The 24,394-nt window shown below is 41.8% G+C and overlaps 1 protein-coding gene across 2 annotated transcripts in view; it reads right to left on the bottom strand.

The window, feature by feature from the left end:
• TTC17 (tetratricopeptide repeat domain 17) overlaps window positions 1–24,394 on the bottom strand; it is a 97,307-nt gene that overhangs the window by 24,503 nt on the left and 48,410 nt on the right. The window contains exons 17-19 of one of the 2 annotated variants that reach the window (XM_037069083.1): window positions 13,173–13,343; window positions 3,064–3,323; window positions 2,430–2,583 (exon numbers count right to left, since the gene is read on the bottom strand). In XM_037069083.1, coding sequence (XP_036924978.1) covers window positions 2,430–2,583; window positions 3,064–3,323; window positions 13,173–13,343 — 585 coding nt within the window. The remainder of the gene's footprint in view (window positions 1–2,429; window positions 2,584–3,063; window positions 3,324–13,172; window positions 13,344–24,394) is intronic. The other variant, XM_037069084.1, reaches the window with a different exon arrangement.

Here is a 24,394-nt window from a genome sequence, read left to right as displayed (position 1 = left end):
AGGGCCTTGCTCTGGATCAGGCTTTGGTACAAGGGAATGCCGTGGCTGGTTTGGTCTTCTGTCCAGGCCACTGAAACCCTCTCCACACCAGCAATAAGGCTGTTTTGCTTTCTTATCATTTGGGCTTACTGGAATAGCACTCTTCATTTCATTTAAAAACGTTTCCTTCCCACTCCCACTGGCTAACTGTTCAGCACAAGACATCTAACTTTTGACCTGTCTTGGCTGTTGACATTACTTCCTCACTATCTTTAACTTTTGATTTAAAGTGGCTCTTCCTTCCACTTGAATGCTTGGAAGCCACCGCAGGGTCACTAGCTGACCTGATTTCAGGATTGTTGTGTCTCAGGATACAGGGAGGCCCAAATGGAGAGCGCACTGGGGAATGGCTAGTTGGTGGCACAGTCAGACACACACAACATTTACTGATGAAGTTTTCAGTCTTCCATGCGTGTGGTTCGTGGTGCCTCAAAACAACTACAACAGAACTTCACAGACCACGATGATGTTTATAATACAGGAAAAGTCTGAAATATTGAGAGTTACTAAAATGTGACAGAGAAACAAAGCAAGCGAATGCTGCTGGAAAGAAGGGCACCCCCAGACTTGCCCAGTGAGGGGTTGCCACGAACCTTCAATTTGTGGCAAATAAAAAAACCCCCACAATATCTATAAAGTGCAATAAAATGTTAAAATAAAAAGAAGTACATCGGTATGCTGCTTACTAAACTGCTTTTGTTCACTTACTAAATTACAAACATCTTGCCTGCACAGCACACATGCTATAATTTATTTAGAAAATTACCAACCTTTAGGTGGTTTCCAAATTTTTATTATAAGCAACCCTGTGATCAATAACTTTGTACTTCTATTTGTGGCACTTGTAAAATGATTTACTTGGGGTGAGGTACTGGAAGTAAAACTGTTGGTATATTTTTAAATTTTCTGGACATCTAGTCAAACTGTCCCAGAACTCATAATTCATTTTATTAACTCTCATTGTTTATTACGCATTTAAAGAATTCGATAAGCAAAAATGGAACGTCACTGTTGATGTCTGCACTTTTTTGTTTGCTAGTGAGGGTGCACACTTTCTCATGTCCAGGGCCACATGCATGTGTGTGTACACACCTGTGTCTTTGGTGAACCACCTATGTACTTGAACATATTTTGCTGAAATGCTGTACTTTTCTTATTGATTTGTAGGTGCTCTTTAAATATTACTATCCTTTGCTTATCATATATCCTGTAAGTATTCCACAAAAATTACTTTGTTTCAGTCCTGTCTTTTTATTTCATGGTATTTTCTGACGCTAGAATTATTTGTTCTTTCAACCTCAGAAATTTCCTTTTCACATTAAATGCTTATAAATAACCATCTAAATTTTCTTTGATCATTTTACTACGTGCACTGTTTAATCCAACGCAGTGCTCATTTCCAGCACATTCTACTGTTTGAGCGCTGCTCCCTGGCGACAGAGGGCAGACCTGACAAAGGGAGTGTGGCTTTCTTTTGTTGCCTGTTAACACATGCTGTCTTCCTTAAGCAGGAACGCCACTTCATGCTTTAGCTCCAGTCATGACAAAATGTCCTTTCTGGTGTCCTTACTATCCTTTGCAAGTCACAGTTCACTCTGGGATTGAGTCACTTTACTGTGGGCCCTCCACTTTGAACTCTGGTCAGTACACCAAATGAAATGAGACATTTTCAGGTAGTTACCCTGAATCTCCAAAGTCCAAGACAGGGAATACATCCTTTTAAGGATAAAGAAATTCTAACGTCCCGATTGCTGGAACAGAAAGTCACCTGGACTTACAGGAAGGGCCCTGACCCTGGAGTCCAGAGATGGGGTTTGGAACCCCTACGAACCCTGAAAGTACAGGTCCGAGTTTGACGTGCACGCATTTGTCCTGGGGAATGGTTCCGGAGCATCCGCCCAACATGTGAAGAGACACGGACACACAAAGGTGTTACTGGATAGTCACTATGTGCTGAGCCCCTTGTGCCCAGTTCATTTAAAGCCCCAGAGATGTATGAACTCACAGAACCCTCGCATTCACCACACAAGACAGGTGCAATTCTTATCCCCAGTCTGTGGGTCAGGAAAGTGAGGCATGGGGAACTGAATGGCAAAGCTGGAGTCTGAGGCCAGGGAGTCAGTCTCAAACCCCCATTTTAATATATTAACCTAGACTTTCAAGTTATCAATAGGATATTTAAGCTCAAGATAATAAGAACAGATGCCAAATAACCAATGGTAAAAAAGTGAACTCTCAAAACAAACTTTTTGTATCAACAACTGGCTTCTTGTTCACTTAGGCAACTTACCTCGTCATCTATTTAAGTCGCAAACAAACTTTTTGTGAGAACTACGACAGTAAAGTCTGAAAGAAGAAACTGGTTTAAATGATTTAAACATTCAAATCACCTTGTGGCCCGGGAGATGCCACCTGTGGGCCCGTGACCTCCAGGTTGGCTTGGTAGTGATGTACATTTCCTGCTAGATTTGATTCTATCTTCTTCCCTGGAGTTTTTTTATGATCTCCTTTGGGTTTCTTTACCCGTTTGACCTGGAATGTGATCTAGGAGATAAAAACATGTTAGGAACAAATGAGACCAGTGATCAAATCTGTCGATGGCTGTGGATATTGGTGGATTTAAGAAAAACCAGTCCTGAGCTAAGGTTAAGTTTTCTCCTTCAGTTTAATTCTTAAAGCTCTAAATCAAAAATGTCTAGTAAAATAAAAATAGTACCTAGCCCCGAAGAGTAAGTATACAGAGGAACCTGAAAACTAAGATATCTGAACTGGGGAGCTCCAAATGCACGGGCTCTGAAGGTGGCCACACGCCCGTCCTGTTGCCTCCGCTTCCTGGAAAAGCTAGCGACACGTAAGTTACATAAAGCGCTTCCTGCGCTACAATCCCAGTGTGAAGGCTGACTGGAGTGCGCAGTAAAGTAGGGCCACGTGTCCAACAGAAACATCACACTCTGAAAACTCAGCCCCCCCGACCCCCAAAGACCTGGGCTACACTTTGGGAAGAACTGACTTGGCAACTCTCACCCATTCTGTTGCTTCGTCATCTTCACTTCTGCAGTCTCCGTAGCAAGAGCTTTTGGCCACTCCGTCCTGGGGACCCTTCTTCAGCACCCGAATGCCCTGCAGGTCCAGACGCCGCCCTTTCATCTCCAGTGGTCCCCCAAAGCCTTCCAGGGGCCATGCCTGTTGAAATTCATCCACCAAAGCCAAGATCTCTTCTGACATTTTTGTTTCATCTGAATTCTCTATCTCGTCAGAACCATTGCTTTCTTCAACCACCGTACCTGGAATTCAAGTTCCAGCATGTTATTCAAAATTACATAGTATTCTTTCAAGTACCTGAGTGACTCCAACCTTCCATTTTGAGAAAAATTTTGGTTCTGGTTAGAGGCACTTCTCTGGCCTACTTGCATAAAAATACCATTTGGCATCTTCAAAATTCCTACTGAAATACCATCTTCGTCATGCACCTTGTCAAAAGTCTGGCTGAGAACAGCGGCAGCAGCTAGATGGCAGGCACTCAGCGTATGGCCCTAGTGAGCATGAGGACGGCTGTTTTAAGTATTTTTGCAAAAAAGACCAACCTGCTCGAGATATAAGACACACATGGCAAGGATGAGATTTGCTTATTTAATGTGGGCTTCTTCGAGCTTTGTTCAAACAGCACATAAAACACCACAGCTGCAGGTCCGGGCCATGTAACCTCATTGCCTGAAGTGAACGTTTTGTTTACTGAGAAACCATCCTGTTTCCACACGAAGGCTCCCTCCCATTCTCACTAACGGCTGATGTAAGAACTAGCAACAGGCTAATAATAAAACAGTAACTTTTTCCCTAAAATGGTTATCAAGACATTATTCGTTATGTTGCTCAAGTTTCTTGTGTGAAGACTCCCATGGGGGCTTCTCAGCACTATGGCCTGCTAAAGAGTCTCTCCGCCGAGAAGTCGGTGAGCTCCCCTTATCACACGGCGAAGGCTGCACGACCTCACACGCTCTCCTCTGTGTTTAGATAACTAGGAAGCCTAGGGAAGAATTACTCCAAGTTTCTTAACAGAATGCCTTCCTTAAAAAAATTCTTTACCCCTTATGTTATTCTGAATTAATGGCTGACCCCTATATTGTATGTTGGATGGAAGTTATCTCCAACCCTTTTGGGAAGTAGAGGATATAAAACAACAAAATGAAATGCCCACTGGACAACCTGAGAGCCTGGGGATCATGGCTCACAAAATGCTAGTCTATGTTGCCCCAATTACCCCAATGATCTTCAACAGGTAATTCTGGCTTGTTCGGTGATTTAGAACATGGTATTCCAAAAGCCAGGGTCAGCACTCTCACATCCACGGTGCCCTATGCAGCCACTGTGAGTGATCTTAGAAAAGGTCAGCGGCAGTCTCTGAGGAGGCTCGGGTGGGAAACATGCCTGACTGCCATGGCTAAAAACAACCTAAAGCTCTGAGTCCTACTCACAGAAGATGCAGTGTCACCCTTACCCCAGGTGACACCTGTCTGCCACCCCCCATTCCATTCCAGAGAGTGGGAGGGTCTGTTGTCAGTACCACCAGAGACCTCTGTTATTCTTCTTTGACAAATCTATAGGGCTCTGGTGTTTGTCACAAGTGACTACAGAATGTACTACCATATTTTTAAAGAAGTTTCTTTTAAATTTTCTGAATGAATCTGCTGATTTCTACTGATGATGATGATGAAGAAGAAGAATGAGATCTGAAGCAAGATTAAAGTAAAATAGGCATTGGCAAAAGCTTTTCTTTAGAATATTCAGATAAAAAGGGTTGGTTGCTTGCCTCAATTATGTGGCCAGTAGTATAAGTGTGGGGTTGACAAAGAGTTTTAATTTTCAATTTCTATGTTGCTACTATGTTCTGAATGTCCAGCATTTTACCTGGCACAGAGCGGGCACAGAATGAATGGGAAGGCAGAAACAATTTGGTTTGTGAGGTTCTTAAGAACCTGCTGCTCCTGCCTGTTCCTTGTCCTGCTGACATTCCCAACTCTAAGGTTTACCTTGTCACGTGTTAAAGCATACTCAGCGTGGCTGAATGAATGGTAAGCAACAGAAAGGCAGCATGTCTTCAGCATAACCAGCCGCGTTTTATGCCCTTTACTACGGCATACTATGCCATTTACGAATGTCTCACTAGCTAACCCAGGAAAGCAGCTGCACAGGGTTTCTACAGGGACCCTAACAGCAACTTCGAGAAACTGCAGGCATCTGGCTTGCAGCAACACCGCGGTCTCTAAGTGTTGCTCATGCTACTTCAGCTTCCTCTCCTTGCCTCTCCTATGGATGCCAGGGGATTCCTTGCACCTCATCCTGAAACAGGAAAGGGTTTTCTGAAAAAAACTCAGCCACAGCGAAGAATATGGGTTTAAGGAAAAGTGGCCTTTGGCCAAAGAGAGACTGCAAGTAACTAACGCCCCAGCACACAGTTGGAGCTGCACACAGGTACGGGGTCTGGAAGCCTTATTTACTGTTTAGAAAGCATTTATGTCATTCAGCTGCAAAGAGTTCCCCAAGGTTAAGGCTTCCCTATGCCCTCACCATTAGGTAATATGTAGAAAGTTAGGAAAATAGGAAAAAAATTTTGAAGCAAAAAATGTGGTAACATATTTAATAAAATAAATAATATTTTACCAATGAAAATGTAAATACAACTCAACAGCAGCATTAACAACTATTATTCCTCCCAAATTGGGGGGGGGGGTGAGTCTTATAGCCCAAAATATGGTAAATCAATATTCAAATAAATAGAAACCAGGGAACTTGCTGCAGGCTGCTGGGCTGGGGTGAGAGCAAGTCCTGAACCACACTAAACAACAGTGAGGGAGAGGGAGGTCACACACACGCTGAGTTGGAAGAAAAATAAACCAAACTTTGTTCATTTAGAGTCTGCGCTGAGCCCATCTACATGTATAAACTGTACAGGTGGGAACAAGAGCAACAGGAACCTGAGGAGTCTGACTGAGGAATTAAATACATTTTAATTCAAGATGAAGACACAAAACTGTACACATTAAACAATGAGAGAACAAGAACATTTAAGTTTTGAAAGGAAAACGTACTTGATGGCAGCCACACAACTCGTTCTAAAGCAGGCAGACCACCTGAGGCAGGGTTCAGATAGGGCACACAGCAGGCAGGGCACTGCCTAGAGCGATGACACTAAAGAGCATGTGCACACACACACAGACTGACACAGGCACGAGGAAGGTGCGTGCAAAGGCACTGATTCCTAATGAGCCAGAGCAAAACTGTATTTAGAGGGTATCAGCAAGTAACAAACACACTGAGGGAAGGTGGGTGACCTGAGAATGCCTAGGACGGTCGGGAAGAAGCCCTACTGCAGAGAGAGCCCTGTTTGTACGCAGAAGAGTTCCAAGGGGACACCACACGGATGCAAGTTACTGTAGTAAACCCGCTGGTGTATTTGAGGTTGGGAGGGGGAGGAGAGGATAAGAGGCCAACCCGAAAGGCATTTCAGTAATCCGTATCAGTTCTATGAAGGGAGGCTGACTTAGGGTGAGGGTAAAAGGGATTTTTAAAAAGGAGGGGAAGATGTATGTGAGAAAATGTCAAAGGAGGAAAAATAGAATTTGGTGATTAAATGGAACTAAGGACAAAGATTAGGGTAGGTTCAAGGATGATTTCGAGATTTTAAAGCCCAAGTGGGCTTTTTATTAGTGAATGCAGTTTGGAATCCGAGAGTGACAGCAGAACGCTGGAGTGAGAAAAGGGCAATGGGACAGAGCACTGGGATGTGTGGCCCCTGAGAAAGAAGACGCAGACCAAGAAGGGCTCCTGGTGGCTCAAATTAAAACCAAACCAAACCAAACCAGCCTAGGAGCTGCTTCTACACAGGAACCTCTGTCGCAAACTGCACTTCAGGAGAAGCTTGAACGCTCTGCCTGCGCTGTGTTTCTGCCCTGGGAGCCAGCCCTTACAGGAGTCCCTGGAACCCTAGTTCAATTAATAGGACTGTGGAGCGCCCCTTCCAATAGCAGTTGTGCGGCTCTGATCAATCAGAATGGCTCTATTCTGACTAATTAGGACAGAGCCTTTTGGACCAATCCAACTGCAAGGATTTGGAATCCTCATCTGCATGAAGACAGACCAATCAGGCACCCAGGGCAGGAACTTTTGTTCATGTAAGCCAGCCTGCTCTGGCTCGGAGAGCGCATTTTCCCTTTCCACCAAGACTGAAGACAGTATTTCTCTGGCCAGAGCTGAGCACATCAGATCACAGCCAACTCTGGCTTTAAAATCTTGAAATCACCTTTGAACCTATCCTATTCTTTGCAGTTAGTTTCAGTACAATATTGCAATATTTGAGACACACCTGGAGGTTCGTGGTTAAGCTTGGGCACATCAGTTTAAAAGATTCTGAAAGCAGAGCACATTTACAGAAAAGTGACTTGGTGAAGGGACTCAAAAACACGTTAAATGAAGAAGGGCGGAAGAAACCAAGGGCCACCCCCACAGCAGGAAGAGTAGCCGTCTACTACCGCACACACAAAAAATCAGGCCTGACAAATATTTTGCTAGAAAGGTTTTTAAAATCCAGAGAGATGACTTCAGGGTTGGAGGAGGGACTACAAGCCTCACATTAAGAGGAACTGTTCAAGAAAATGAGAACGCTTAGTGAAAGGAAGCAAAAATATGAGGGTGGGGTTGGGGAAGGAAAGGTAGAAACAATAATCACCTTCAAATATTTAAGGAAATGTGATATTAATGACAGAAGGACTGACTCTGTTAGCCTCAGAGAACAGGACTAGAAATGAGAAGTCCTATTTTAGCTCAGCATAAGGAAAGGCTTTTCAATCGTCAGACAGTGGAATGGGTTGGCTACTCAGGGAGAGAGACTGAGCTCCCAAGGCCCGGGAGGTAGCAAAAGCCAGACAATGACAGAGGTGACAATATTTGATAAGAAGCAGCATTAACGATCGTGAAAGTTAGGTTTCCAGAGTTTTTGGAGCAGAGAACAGAAAGATGAATGCTCCTTTCAAAACAAAACGGACTGACAACACACAGAGGTAAAGATCCTGCATTCAGAGAAATGGCAGAGGAGGTCTTCCCTTGAAAATCTGACTCGGCTTCTCCCCCATCAAGTCTCACATGGCTAGTGACAGCAGGTCTGAGTACGAGGCTGTGCTTTCTGAAGACAGGTCGGCGCAGTCCACCTAAAGAATGGTACCACAGAGGGACATGTCCCTTTGTCTCACAAAATGGAAAGAATATATGAAGGAAGGGGACGAATTTGGTTTCAAATTAGGACTCCTCCACACAGGACCCTGGGCAGTTCTGTCTTGCATTCCAGCGTCTTCTTTGAAAGGTAGTGGTCTGGTTTTGAAGGCAAGCGTAAAGCCTATACAATTTAACGCACAGACACTGGTGTAAAAGTTCATGCCGGCAATGAGAAAGCTTGAAAGGTCTAATCCAGACCGAAGTAGATACGGGAATGACTCACTCCTGAGAAGAGAATCTTGAATTTGCATTTGCACCAACGGTGCTCTTCCTCCTTTTAGGTGGGTCCAGACAGCAAGAGAAAATAGAATTCCGCGAAGATAACCTAGAAAAGCAAACAGGGAATCTTCCCTCTGACAACACCCATGAGAATATCTTGGGACTCCCTTTAATCAAACAGATGTGTCCTTAGAAGATACTGTATGTACATGCTTGTGAGGACTTTGGCTCATAAGCAGCCTGAGTCCAGAAGCAGCAGAATCTCATGCCTATGTTTGCAGAAGTGACATTTACTTAGTTTCCGCTCTGTACCAGACACTAAAATAAATGTTTCCCTAAGCTATTTCATTGAAATACTTAAAAACACTCTGGCATTTTTCTTTGATTATTTTTAAACTAAGAACATAAGGAAGGCTCAGGAAAGCCAAATAAGTTGCCCAAGATTTAGTAACTAGTACGTGGGAGCGCCAAGCAGGACAGTATTTCTGACTGCAAAATCTACACCCTTCCTTCCATATCTACGCTTTACTGTGGAGGAGGGATTCTGTATTAGATGATGACAAATGACAGCAGTGGCTTTCACACGTGACTCAGACACAGAGTTTCCAGCAATCCTTCGCAATGAGAAAGGAAACAAAGACACACAAAGTTATCTACACACACACGGACACTTGTGTCCAGACGCACTTCTGCTGCCATGAGGTTGCCGAATGTCCATGTCTGAGAAAGACTCACCTTTACTCTGAGATTGTCTTTGTACCTTTATGACATTAAAATGTTCTTTGCTTTATATAATGGTGATAACAGATTTTAGTTTTCTTTTGAAAGACTTTATTTATCTATTTCTTGAGAGAGGAGACGAGAGGGAGACAGAGAGGGAGAGAAACATTGACATGAGAGAAAAGCATCGACTGGCCGCCTCCTGCACACGCCCTGACTGGGGACCAAATCCGCAATCCAGGCACGTGCCCCGACTGGGAACTGAACTGGCAACCTTCTGCTTTGCAGAATAACACCCAACCAACTGAGCCACACTGGTTAGGGCAGATTCTAGTTTTCTTTTAAAATGACCTTGCCAATTAAAAAATAAAGTTCTGAATCAAATCTTTACTTCTGAAAACTACAGGCAAAAGGACAGCTTATGAAATCAGAAGGCCTGAGAATAATTTAAATTATGTCCCCTACTGAATAATTTGGGCAAGGTACCTAAGATCACAGGACCTCAATTTTTTCATTTATCAGATGGGCTTAGTAATAAAACCCACAAGGTTAAAACATAATTAATAATCCCACGTGAATTACAAGTACCACAAAAAGGAGTGATTATCGTGGTATTTTTACAGTTACTAGAGAGGATATTAATGTGCTCCCCCGCACGCCTAAATTCTGGGAGTGCCTCCTTCTAAATTCCCCTCCACACTGGCACGTCCAGGAGGACTGCAGCCGTACAGTTAGCATGCTCACACCAGCAGGCTTCCTAAGGTGCGGCTGTCAGAGACAGAAAAATACCCCTTTTTAATATAAATAGTGTGGTATAATAAAAGCCAAAGTACAGACATAAAAGTTTTTATATTGTATTTTTTGAGGAAATTTTAAAAAACCACAAGTATCAAAGCCAGTAAAAGTTATCATCATATTGCAGATTCAATTAGCTGCCTGGAAAGGAATCCGCCCTGGGAGACAGTCTGCAGGGCGCTGTGGGGACCTGGGAAACACCTGGTCTCAGCCAGGGTGACTACACTGCGTCCTCAGTAGGGCAATGGAACAGAACTACGTGAGGGACATGGGACTGAAGAATGTGAGTACCAGGTTACAGTCTGTCTTCACCAATGCCGTATTCAGAAATCCGGGACACAAAGAGCAAGACTCTGCTTGAGTTTTATTCCGAGTTACCCAAGGAACACAGACTCTAATTTGGTAGCCATGTGCATGCTGGTCACTGGGGAGCTGTACTGCATTGGAATAGGGGGAGTTTCTATAAAGTGAACAAACAACCGCCAACATTACCCAGTTTCATTTGTGTTCCCTGGCAATCCATCAAGCAACCTCACGATGTCCATTTGGTAGCGTGGGTGCCTGATGTCAGAATGAGATGTGAGTCTGTCAGGTACCAGAGAGGAGCAGCTTCCTTGTAAAGGAACAAACTGGCTGCCTGATTTAAGGTCCAATCTCTTTTGAGCTGGTAAATCGGAATCGGCTTCCTTAAAAGCCTAGTAGTTTCTGGTAGAACTGATAAACTCATTTTCTAAACCTGCAAAGGTGAAGGTCACAACTTTTCCTTTGAGGTCTAGCTTGCCTCTCTTATACATCATCCTTATATACAATTCCACTTAGAAGGAAGCAAGACTTTGTAATTGCTAAATATTGGGCCGGACAAAAAGTCTGCATATTTTTTTTTCCTGTAGAATAAAAGACACATATTTAATTTTCAGCAATAACTGTACTGATTTGGATATTCTGGGTATGTTGACACCGGTGTCTCCCACACGGTGTAACACCGATTGTTCTCAGTGTCTAGATTTGATCTCTATCAACTGCAACTGCTCTACCCAACTGTGGAGCGTCGTCCAGCAAGGAATCTCCAGCATGAAACTTCGCAAACCACTTTTGACATGATCGATCAGTCACACACACTGCACAAATCTTTTTTTGCATGTTTTTTTTACCCTTCTTGAAATAACAAAGCATAATATGCTGAAAATGTTGCGTATTTTCTTCCATTTTAACATTAAAATGGCTTCACAAAAACTCACTGATTTTTTTTAATGCATGCTGATATGACAGCTGTCACAACACAATCTAACAAAATTGTTTTGAATGAAGTTAAAGACAACTAACACTACTAGAACTGTCTTACGGAAAATACCAAATGAACTTCTTGGCCAACCCAATAGATTAATCCAACCTACATACAGGAAGGCAAATGCCACACTTTATTACCTTAAAAAACACTTACTGTACATAGGAATATAGTAATATAAGATATGGTATATAAGAAGCTCACAGTCTGATGGGAGATCAGACATGCAAGTGACTAATACTACATGACTTGGCCTGGATAGAAAGTGGAAACACGGCGGCAAATGCTTAGAGTCCTTTGTGAAGGCTTCACAGAGGAGGCGATATTTGAGCAGCATCTTGGAGCAGCACAGGAGCTGTCTGTGTAGAGCAGAGAGTACCCGACGGCCACACCCGGCCCGCGCCGACACGGAGGCTCAAAGTGGCCCTGCACGTGCGGGGAATGCGTAGCAGCTGCCCTCTCCGTCGCGTAGAGAACGGAAATTCGGTCAAAGACGAAACCGAGGGGCAGACCGTCACGTATCCCATTTTAAGACAATTTGGACTCTCCCTATAAATAATAGCGAACTGTTGAAAAATGTAAATGTAGGCAACTTACCTGATCAGATCTGATTTCAGAAACAACTCTTTGGATACACAGGAAACTGGTGACAGGGGTTGCTTCTGCTTTTTAACTTTTGTACCATTACATGTATCACCACTCTCTCTTACTCTCATTCCCTCCCTCCCTCCCTCCTTGCACAGACTAAAGGAAAAGCCTAGATAGTAGGGAGGGAGGCCCCTGCAATAGCCCAGGTAGAAACAAAGAACGTGTGAATTTAGGCAGGGGAGAAGGAACAGATGAAGGTACGATTCAACCAGTCTTACGAAGTGATTGGATATAGTGGTGCCTGGGTAAATTATGATGTCATTAAGAAATAGAAAAATTAGAAATATAGAAAAATAGAAAATAGAAATAGAAAAATAGAAATAGAAAAATTTCCTCTAGAAAGAGGAATACGGACCCTAGAAGCAGTTCAGAAAATAGGGTGAAAATGAGGACAAGTTCAAGTTCGGATATATTAAGTTTGAAGTGCATGTGGCACATCCTGATAAAGAGAGCACTGAAAAAGGGGAAGTGAGATCTGGAGTTGTAGAAAATATCTTTGCTGAAAATAGAGAGCTGGGGTCACTGGTACACTCAAAGGCACGTGAAATACCAAGAGATAACACAGAGAGGGATAAGCAAAAGAAGACCAAGGTTAAAATCCTGGGTAACTCAACAAATCAGGGGCAAAGTAATGAAGTGAAGGAAATTGAAAAGGATGTTCTGAAGACAGGAAGACAGCCAAGAGCAAGTGATAGGGGAGAGTTTTAAGGAGCTGTGCACAGTTCCAAATGCAGTAAATTGGGGTTAAGTGGGATGAGTATTAAAATCAAGTCATTCATTTTGGCAGTTATGGGCCTGACTCAAAATGTGGTCATAAAAATGGGACTGGGGGAGCTGATAGGTAAGCCCCCATTATTCCAAATCTCTAAATTTTACTGGGTTAGCATAAATACACCTTATCTTGCTTTGTTTTCAAGGACTTACTCAATAGACTAACAACCCTAAAATAAGTAGTACATAACCAAATCGAGTTTGTTCTAGCAAGAGACAGGGAGGCAGAGAACAAAGGAGGACGGAGAGCACGTCCACAGCACCGCTCACCTCCTGCCCCACCATCTGAGGCCCACTCCCCCGTGAGAGTATCACTCCCCCATGAAACGGCTCAGAGAAGGAAACAGAGTCTTGAGTAGAGAAAAGCCTACGCTCAAAACCTGAGAGTTGACTGTGCCCCAGAAGCACAGCTCAGGTCACATCCACTTACTTTCCAGTCTAAGGACAGGTGAGTCCCCCCCTGAATTCTCAACAGAGAGTACAGGGTCCTCCTCTGTTCCTGTCTCAGAGGGCTCTTCTTCAGCAGCATCCAGTGACCGTGAGTTGTCAAAATATTTCTGTTTGTCATGGCTGTTGTCCAGGGTGTTCTCATGACAATTACCTCAATGACAAGAGACACAATACAGCACATTAGAAACATCTCTCTTCTGTATTCCCGCAGCTCAAGGTCCCCAAGCATCAAGAAGAGCGGAAGGGCAACAGTATAGGTTTTCTTCCAGCAGAACACACAACATCAGTGAGCAGGAGAGCCCAAAGGCAGGTCGTCACCGTGACTCAGGTTTAGCACTGATGTCTAAGTTTTACCTGCTGGGCTACCATAAGAAGCAGCAAGTATTTGGGGGGAGAAACTGGAACAACAAAGATCACATCCTAAAACCCCATTCCATTCATAATGAATGTGAAAGTTCTTTGAAAGTCAAAAACATCATTAAAATTTTGCCTTCTACCTAAATCAATCTGAAGATGGATGAATTATAGCAGAGAAATATAGCATTTTTTATCCTAACTTAAAATGAAACATATATCAAATGATAAAGGATTATAAACGAAAGACCAAGGATTTAAAAGGGGACAGTGGTAGCAGAGAATCCAAGTTCAAGACTGCAGTATCACAAAGGATACCTCTTCTTTTGGAAAACAAGTTCTGGTTGTGGACATAAATATTTGCCTAAGCATAAAATGTTAGATCTTGAGTGTAACCACAGCCCTCTGGTGAGCCTGACCTCTGACAATTTTGCCAGGGTCGAGGAGCTTTCGCCCTACTAGGGACTGCGTGTTGATGTGGATAAAGAGCTACTATCCAGCTTCACCCGACGGTCATTCTCTGGGTCAGGGTTGAGTCTGATGTGGCAGTGACCCAACTGAACAGGGCTTCTCTCCCTGGCCTACATCCCATGAGTATGTCAGCTGAGGATACATGATCAGGAGAAGCCTACAACTTTCCCATTACAGGACGCTTCTTCAGGGGAAAGTGTATAAGTAACTTCCCTTCCTTACCAGGACATTTAAAATTCTCTAAGAGTTCATCAGAAAATGCTGTCTCAAAAAGATATATGTTCCCAATCAAGCTCTCTCTGCAGCTGTGGAAGTACAAGAAGTCTCGTCTGGCCTTGATGACTCCCTCACAGACTCCACTATTCAGGGAAGCCCTTCTCAAGCCATTTCCCTTACTGTGCCAGGGAAACCCAACAGAGTTCACTGAGTTCAGAGAAATGGACGACGGGCATGCGAAGTCACCTTCCATTTTCCAATTCTACCCTATCACATGTAAGTTCTGGGATTCGAATCCATTTTATCACATATCTGAGGCCACCATATTCAACAAGGCTACACTGAACCAGGATTCTGTTTGAAGAGAGCTTTAGCTCTCAAGAAACTTGGAAGCAACTTGGGGAGACAGTGAACACAAAATAAGAAACAATAATGAGATAGCATTCTGTGCCAAATAAGACCTTCAGAGAACAAGCTTTGAGTAGGCAGATCTTGAATTCTGAAATACAGGTAGGACTTAAAAAAGAGAAACCTACAAGGAGGCCAATATTTGTTGAGTCCTTTGCCTTCTCCTTCCACTCACTCCTGAAAACACCTCTCGAAATATTTTCATTTTACAGATAAGGAAACTGATTCTCGGTGAAATTAAGCAACTTACCAGCAAGTGACAGATCTGCCACCTGAATTAGTTCTATCTCACTGCAAAGCCTCTTGAGCTTCCTCTAGTCAACGCTACTGCTGTAGCAGAAAAAGTGCGGGCGGCGTTCTAGGCAGGGAGGAACGAGGTGTTCAGCAAAGCAAAAGGAACAGGAATTCTCATTTGTGTTTGGTAGACAATGAAGTCTGTGTGTGTGTGTGTGTGTGTGTGTTTACATGTGCTCCTAGAGGGCTAATAGAAAAGAAGTCCTGCCCTGGCTGGTGTAGCTCAGTGGATTGAGCACGGGCCTGTGAACCACACGATCGCGGTTCGATTCCCAGTCAGGGCACATGCCTGGGTTGCAGGCCAGTTCCTGGCAGGGGGCGCACCAGAGGCAACCATACATTGATATTTCTCTCTCTCCTTCCTTTCCCCTCTAAAAATAAATAAATAAAATCTTAAAAAAAAAGAAAAGAAGTCTTGACCAATAATAGTAGTTGCTTTCTTTCTCCAGATTCCCCTGTGGGAAGACAGAGGTTGCTGATTTGCTTCCACTTCTGTTTCTGCCGTCTAGTATGTGCAGGTAAGTACGGGGAAACTAAATGTAAGCATATTAAAGTAAATAGAGCAACGTCACTAACTCTACACACCCAGCTGCATACAGTCTACTATCATACTTCTCAGAAGCAACTCTCGAGACACAGATAAGCATGACTACTGAAACAGAGAGGAAACTATGACAATGATGCTAAGAATTTTAAAATGTACGTCATTCCCAGTGACTATCCTCTGCTCTCAGCTCTGGTGGTTTTGCTTCTAAAGCATTTCACCATGACACAGGTAGAATAAGACTTAATGTTACAAAAGCAAAGGTCAAATCTTTTAACCCTGGAACCCAGTGAAATCCTAGCTGTTTTCTGCAGCTGACTTCTTCTTTCACCTTTTGCATCTCTTTTTCCCCTCTTTTCCCCCTCTCCCACCCTCTTGCCAGTATAAAAATTTAATTGGTTTCTTCTTTCTAAATATCTGCAGTATTTTAAAATGCTTTATAAGTAATTTATAAGATAGGATGGGCTTAAGTTCCCAAAGCTAAATAATCCTCTTGCACAACCCTCAATACCCAGATACCCTCTTGAGACAAACCTCGTACATCCTAAGACTGTCTTGTCCTCCAACTCAGGAAATTTGGGCCAAAATCTCTGATAGAGAGGGCAGAAGTGGGGAATCAGGGAGAACTGGGAAGTAAAAAGAATAAGAAGCTTACATTCAGATATTTCTTGGAAGTAAGCAGGGTCAAAATGAAGAACTGAAAACTATATGCCTTAAGATTAGAAGTGTTAATGATTTTCTCAGGATGATAGTTGAAAAAGACTGCTTTGGTATTCTGATATGATTGACATAATTATCTTAACTAATAATAGAAAGCCAAATTACCTAATTTTAAATTACTCCTTCCAGTTGTCTGAGGAAGAACGGAAGCAGCATTTCAGAAAGAATGAAAGTTTCCATTCTTTGGACTATGGTACAGGTCTATTCCAGCTCAAAGGGGGACTTCGAAAGCTGCTTACATGGAAAAATATTACCTGTCTTTCTGCAGAGGTGGAGGTGACATTCACATGAAAGAAACACAAGAAAGTGTTGGCGAAGTAAAAATGGAAAGACACCTATATATAAAGTAACATGTCATCTTCTGTGCATATGACTATTATTTTTTGTTGATGCAAAAATGAGATTCGATAGCTTAGACTGCCTTCGATAGGTATAATTTTTTAAGGGTTTAAATAAAATACTTTAGATAACCAGGTCCCAGGTGAAGATGGGAACACTTTTATGTGCTTAATGCTTTATACTTGCCTGCAAAGCATTTAGCATCTAATTCAAATCCTGGTGGCTTGGTTTTTCTTAGAAGTAAGAGTCTCCAAGACAATACCAACTAAGCACACTCCAAGGGGGCATTTCTGATCTGGAACTGCTATGAGATCTTAAGACACATCAACAACCTCCTCTGTGGTTAGACTATACATGCATAAATTCAGTTATTAATATTAACTTATCCTAAAAGGATGTTCTGGAAAACAACTAAATATTTAATACACTGTCAAAGCATAAATCTCTTAGAGATAAAAGCACAATTTATTCTGTGGCTACCAGTTTTCAGAGGAAACTAACTTCTCAGAAGCTCCTATCATTTTTAAGGTTAAGGAAATCTATCTTCTCATATTAATTCTATTTACAAAGGTTCAAGATTTATTTTCTAACTAGAGTTGGATGAGCATACTTACCTTCTGAATCTCAAGTTAGTAAGAGATTCCTGGTTGGGTAATTTAGGATCCTTAGGATTAGTTATACTGAACAAATGCCACAAATAAAAAGAAAGGCGTAAGAAATGGGAAGAGCCGAGTGAAGACAACGACAGGATCATGCAGCACCCAGAGCGCAGTGTGTAGGAGCACACCCTGAAAGCAGGTAGGTCAGGTTAGATCCTGTCTCTACTTTCTAGCTGTGCAAAGCAGGGCAAATTCTTTTTCATCTCTGTGTACCAGCTTCCTCATCTGAAAACTGAGTGTCCGAGTAGTACCTATTTCATTGGGTTGTTGAGATTAAATCAGACCACACTGCCTGGCACATGGCAAGCTGCTATTATTATTTATTGTATCCCTGAAAACAAAGGAATGAGAAGTTATCCCAACATAATCTCTATTCACAGAAGCCTTTTAGATATAGCCCACTCAGAATCTCTAGTATGAACAACTAGCTCTCAGAAGTTATCAAGGTTATTTGTCTAATTTCAGCTTCCAGTGTATGTGTATGTAGAAGATGCTGGAGGCAACACACAAATTCATTTCTACCAGTCTTTTAGAAGAAAATGGCAATTATTTCTGATTAAACTGTTTAGCATATTTAAATTTTAAATTAGTCAGTCATTGTAGAAATTAGCCTCACAGTCCACTATGGGCTCTTTAAAGGGCCTTTCAGTAGATGGTGTGAAATCACTGCCTTACAACATAGAAACAGACTCTAGATACCATGTTCACTGAAACCAACACCTACCCGTGCTGCTCAACAGTGCCCCTCAGGCTGCTCCTGTCTGCTCCCGTCTTCCGCCAAACTGCACCCCCCATCATACTTTCTCCCAGAACAGAACAAGTCAGTCTGATACTCCCGTGCTTCCTATTACACAATGAATTTCTATGATGTAAATAATAATTGAACTGACTTGTAATGAGAACTAGAATTCAAATTTTATGTTGTTGAAGGAAAAGTAAATGCTAAAACAGTATTATAAAAATATTCCTACTGTGCCTGTTTAATAGATTACCTATATATTATACTCTAAAGTCTCCTTTTTTCTGCCTACAGGCAGAGTTACTTCATGGGAGGCATTCTGGTACATTCAGTTAAATAGAAGGTACTCAGGTGAAAAACCCAGACAACACCGTCCTCTAACCAGGCACAAGCGGTATTTCCCAGCATGTCTTTCTCCTTACCTTTCTACTCAACCGCCTCAAATTATGCAGCTTTAAAGCCACTGTGTTTTATACAGGTAACTCAGAAACACACTGTGTATGTTTTACTTTATTATAATTTTAGCGACCTCATAATTTCATATTCATTTCTCTAGTAAAATAACCTGTCTTTTATAAAAGGTAGTACAAGAAATCATGAAGTGAACAAAAGTATAGCTTTTAATTGCTCACAAAATTACTTTAAAATGTTACCAGGAAACTTTAACTGTGGGTGACATGTGGGGCTTGGTACCACACAGAGTAACAGGAGGAAAGAAACTTTTCTGGGGGCAGACACTTTTATGACTTCCGTCTCCAGAGGTGGTGACAGAGTCCTATACACCTCCTTCCAAGAGTAACATTCCACAGAGTAAACTTAAAATCTGCCTCAACTGCAGCCTGACCATCTGAACTGGGACAAATCAACCTACATCTCTGTGTCTAGGCTCTTTACCTGAAGTTTTGAAATGCACAGGTAAACTGTGGTCCCACAGGAGGGTTCCTGGGAGACAACATCAACGAACCAATGGGAACACAAGCCTGCAGAACTCCCTGCGTCTGGGAGAGACCTGGCCGCTGAGGACTGTGCCTGAGACAAATGAAGCCGTCCTGCCTCCTCTGCCCTGCGCCATCCGTACTTAGGAAAGATGAGAAATAATGGCTCCTTAGACTTGTTCTCACTCAGCAGTTATTGCTGAATGAGATTCTTTGCAGGTTTTAAAGAAATGGTTGTACATTAACTGACCTTAATAGTGCAGTGCCACGTAGGAAACACCGTATTGAAGACTTGAACTCAGCAACCTCAGGATTACACAGGCATGTCCTCCTAGTGAGCTAAATGAGTCAGAAGGAAGTTTAAGAAAGAAAACTAAGATAGAAAAGTATGGTCTCAAATACAAGTAAATGTGTGTACTTCCCTTCTACTGCATATTCTGGAGTTGAAATCTACGCTGGGAACACTTGGTTCACACGTGGTAGGGAACCTGCTTTGCCTAAGAATTCAGGGCTGCATCTGTCTTGGTTTCTGTAGACCAGTATTTCCCGCCCCCTTTAAGAGGAGAAAAAGGAAAATTGGCTGTAAATCTGACCTCTGTCACACCGTGTGGCCTTAAGTGACTAAAGCAGTCAGCACCAATTGAGACACACAGACATCGTGAAACGCGGGTTGTGGAAGAAACAACCCCAGTGACGGAACCCAGGCTCTCAGCCGCTACATACCTTCCTCTACAAACATCAAAGATTGGATTACATCTCTAAACAAGGGCATTTAAACACTTGCTGGAAGTTTACTATGAAAAATGTTCCCACACAAAAAAAAAAAAGAACTACCACAGCTGCTATTATTATTATTCAATTTAAATCTCTGGCTTACTTCATCCTAGGGAAGTTTATTTCAAGCAAGAATGCTGGGAAACTAATCTAAAAGGTTTTCTCAGACTCACTGGTGCACCCATAAAGGTTTTTATGAGGCTCTCCAAGGGTGTTTGTTTGTAACTGTTGTGGAAGATTATAAGCTATCTATTAGATGTGTCAGTGTCTAGTGACAAGCGAGACAATGAAATTCGTTTTCTCTTCTGCCTCCTATGACACTGCAGCTACAGACCTTAACACCTCTACATTTATATACGTACGTTGAGTGGTGGTTCGGCAAAAGCATGCTGGGTCAACAGTGGGTAGATAAAATTAATTACTCTTTACTATTAGGTATTTTTAGTAGTTCAAACTTGAAATATCATCAGCTAACACGCCATTTACTGAATCCTATGTGCTAAACTTTGGGGCCAGGGTACGAAGATGATCGGTCCCTGTTTGTGTACAGGAGATCTGTGTCTCTACACGAGAAACTACAACAGCGTGTCACGGGGGCTGAAGGAGAGGCACAGGCATGCAGCCTGACTGGTTACACGTTACCTGTAATTAAGAGATCAGGAATGGCACATGGCAGAAGTGGGCACTGAAAAATAGGTACGATTAAGAATTTTATGGAGGGGGTGGAATTATGGGGAACTGCTGCAGAAAACAGGAGCAAACACATGGAACCAGGAAAGCAGGATGTATGTAGTAAAGAAACCAGGCTGTTCACAGTAGCACTATCAAAAATCACAGCTTGGTACAATTTCCACTGACTTCGAAAAAGGCAGAATTATACTATAGTTCTTATGTAGCGAGGGAGCTTACATTCACCACACCTACTTGAGTCAACCACACAGTCTTGCAGTGAATCAACTTCACGCAATTCTTAATACTTGGTCGTAAGATGCACCTCCATTTCAGGACTTTGATGCTAGTTTTAATTCTTCTTACAAAAATAAATGGCAGTAAGCTGCCTAGTAACATATAAAGTGCTATAAAAACTGAGTTTTTAAGACTGTGTGGGTGTTTTTCTAAAGCAGATATTTTCACTAATTCCTACTAAGAAGCTGATAAAGCCAAGTCCTTAACTGCAAGTGGCATATACTGGATGCTCCACAGGAGGGCAGCAAAACGCAGGACTTCTTTTCCTTTAAAATCTGAACTACATGAAAATTGCTTTAAGTTACAATTTATAAATCTATAGAAATTTAGAACACAGACTAAACAAGTTAGAAAAGGGAATAAGATTTAGGTAAATAGACTCTACAAAACAACAAACACTGGGAAGACAACGCAGGTTAATTCTTCTGTCGACTGGAAAAGACATTATAGCTCATGTAAATAGTTTGGAAACTCTCCCATTTTTTTTTTCTACAGTGGAGAAAACTTTTGAACACATATTACAGAGAAACTTGCATAAAATTCTAGGCATACCTAGATATTAAATTCTGACTTCTGTATAACATTTACTCATAAATTCTAAAGTTCTGGGCCAACAATTTTAGTGAGCATGTGTCTCAGTGAATTAAGACCAGGGTTGAGAAATCCTGAGTTTGCTGCTCAGCTATATTCGGTCCGTGCCAGCACCAGTGTTAGTGGCATACCTGTAAACATCTCATCAAAAGGAAGTCTGATGAATATAACCTACCATTGATCTGATGTTTCCTAATGTAATAAAAATAATACTGAATGAAGAATACTAAAAGTGGAATTATGTATATCAAAGACAAAATAGGACAATGTAGATTGTGAAATGTAACTTTTTAACTTGCAAGTTTGTGAAGCTGAAGAATAAAAGTATTTAGAAAAAATTTTAGAGTAATAAATGCTTGGAAAAACCCACTGTCATGAATGTTACAGATTCACTATCTATTGTTTTGCTTATACTATTATTAAAATTTATTGCCCAATTTAGTCATTAGGGAAGATAACTAATTATTACTTCATGTAGTTTCAATCTCTGTGGCAACTTCATTTTTTCTAACTAAAAAAGGTCCTTTTAAAAAATGTTGAGCATTTCAGAGACCTTACTTAGACTTAAAAACATAAGTTTATTAAACAGATTCCATTTACTTTAAAAGGGGCCAGATATGTTGTTACTGAAGCATGAGTTTGTTAAAGCGACTCGTTCAGTTGTATTTAGGTTAAATCAAGTAGTAAAATAACAAACCAGTAAGTGTAGAAAAACAGTGTATATGAGGTCTGTCTTGAAAAATAGTCCAGCCACTATTAATATTAGAAAAACAGATTACATGACACAGATGTAACCTAGCAGCCAAGAAGAGTGGACTTAAATGTGCAGTGTGAACAATGACGACTTCACTGTACAAGTCAGTGGGGGCAGTAGACACCACTGAGTGAGTGAGCATGTGTACTGTGCGGCCACCACATTCAATGACTGGGTGAGTAGAGCAATGAATCTGTATCAAATTTTGCATTAAGCTTGAACATTCCTCCATGGAAACTATTTGTATGATTCAGAGAGCTTTGGGGAATGATTCAATGAGTGCAGTGCAAATAAAAGCTGGCACAAACGCTTAAAAGATGGTCAAGGATCTGTTGAAAGTGATCCATGTTCTGGAAGGTCTGCAGCAAGCAGAATACCTGAGCACGTTGAACATGTGTGGGCTGCAATCAACAAACATTGGCAACTGGCAGTTCGAGAACTAGAAGTTGATTCGGGGATTCCAAAGACTACCGTTTCTAAGATACTGACGTGGAGCCTTGGCATGAAACATGTAGCAAAATTTGTTCTGCGGCTTCTGCTACCAGAGCAGAAGGAACATCATGCTGCATTTGGTAATGACTGGATTCAAACTGCTGCCAATGAAGCAGGTTTCCTCAAGGTCATAACCGGAGATGAATCGTGGGTCCACGGCTATGCAGATGTTCTTGAAATGAAGGCCCAGTTGTCCCAATAGAAGTCGCCTGGTTCTCCACACCCAAAGGTGTGGCCAAGTTGTAGCAAGATCAAGACCATGTTAAGTGTGTTTTTCCATTGGGAAGGTGTTGTCCATCACAAGTATGTCCCTCCAGGCCAAACAATTAATAAGGAGGACTACCTCAAAGTTCTTTGTCGGTTGAGAGATGCAATATGACGAAAATGGCTGCAGTTATGTACAGTTGGAGACTGGCAGCTTCATCATGACAATGGGTCTGTGCATGCATCACAGCTTGTATAGAGTTTTTTTGTGAAACACGAAATCACCCAGCTGTCGACTCAGTCCCCCTACAACCCAGATTTGGTGCCCTGTGACTTCTGGCTTTTCCCAAAACTAAAGTCACCTTTGACAGGGAAGATTTCAGACCGTCGATGACATTCAGGAAAGTATGACGGGGCAGCTGATGGCAATTGGGACAACTGTGTGAGGTCCCAAGGTGCCTACTTTGAAGACGACTGAGGAGGCATTGTCCCATGTACGATGTTTCTTGTATCTTCTTGAGTAAGTGCCCCTATTTTTCATAATGCGTTGATGGATACTTTCTGGACAGACCTCATATTTCACCACCGGTGAAATAAAATATTTAATCAAAACTAGTTCTCTTTTGCAGTCAACTGGAGAGTGGGCAATTAAAAAATCAATCTATTAAGTTTTCCCTTCCAGTTCTTGAAATGGTAGTGGCAATATAAAACTTTCTATAAAAGAGAGGGCTTTGGCCCTGGCTGGTGTGGCTCAGTGGACTGAGTGCCTGCAAGCCAAGGGGTCACCGGTTCGATTCCCAAACATGATGTATGCCTGGGTTGCGGGCTAGGTCCCTAGTGGATGGCGCATGTGAAAGACAACCACACACTGATGTTTCTCTTACTCTCTTTCTCTCTCCCTTGTCCTCTCTCTGAATATAAACAAACAAAATATTTAAAAAAATAAAAACATAAGAGAGAGAAGGCTTTATTAAATGGTAATCAAGGGAGAGAGATGATAAGCAGTTGCTATAAGAACTTATGTACTTAACAAATGGCAGTCAATAAAATGATTCCCAGATTTTTTTTTAATGGTTTTTTTTTTTTAAAGATTTGATTTATTTATTTATTTATTTATCTTTAGAGGGGAAGGAGAGGGAGAGAAACATCAATGTATGGTTGCCTTTCGTGCATCCCCTGCTGGGAGTTGGCCTGCAGGGAACCAGTCTGCAACCCAGGCATGTGCCCTGACTGGGAATTGAACCACGATCCTCTGGTTCGCAGGCCCGCGCTCAATCCACTGAGCTACACCAGCCAGGGCTTGATTCCCAGATTAATAAAAGTGTGGAATAACTATGAGCTAAGTAATTCAGTACTAATTGACACATTTTACCTATTAAGTCTTTATAAGTAGAAAAATTTTATGAGTATAGTGATTATTTATTTGTAAGCTGAATTAATCAGTATTCAAAGGTAACAGAATATATTACCAGTGCAGATATTCCAAGAAACAAAAACTGAAAATCTATGTGAAAAATTCCATGATTATACATGAAAAGCAATAAAATACTTGCTGATGTTAACATACTGACTATAATTTTACCACTAAGTTCATATTACCCAAGACATTATATTATACTATAGCTTCTGTAAAAACAGTTATTAGTACGAATCTTTAAAGAAAATAATTTATGGGAGATTAACAACAGTGGTCAGAAAAATTATTTTAGAAAGGGTTTCCCAAGAGTACTTAAGTATTTTCA

Source organism: Sturnira hondurensis, unplaced genomic scaffold (genome assembly GCF_014824575.4).
Source record: "Sturnira hondurensis isolate 20B ecotype Veracruz unplaced genomic scaffold, ASM1482457v3 Scaffold0018399, whole genome shotgun sequence".
Classification (NCBI taxonomy): domain Eukaryota; kingdom Metazoa; phylum Chordata; class Mammalia; order Chiroptera; family Phyllostomidae; genus Sturnira; species Sturnira hondurensis.
This window is presented reverse-complemented; position numbering and strand designations above follow the sequence as displayed.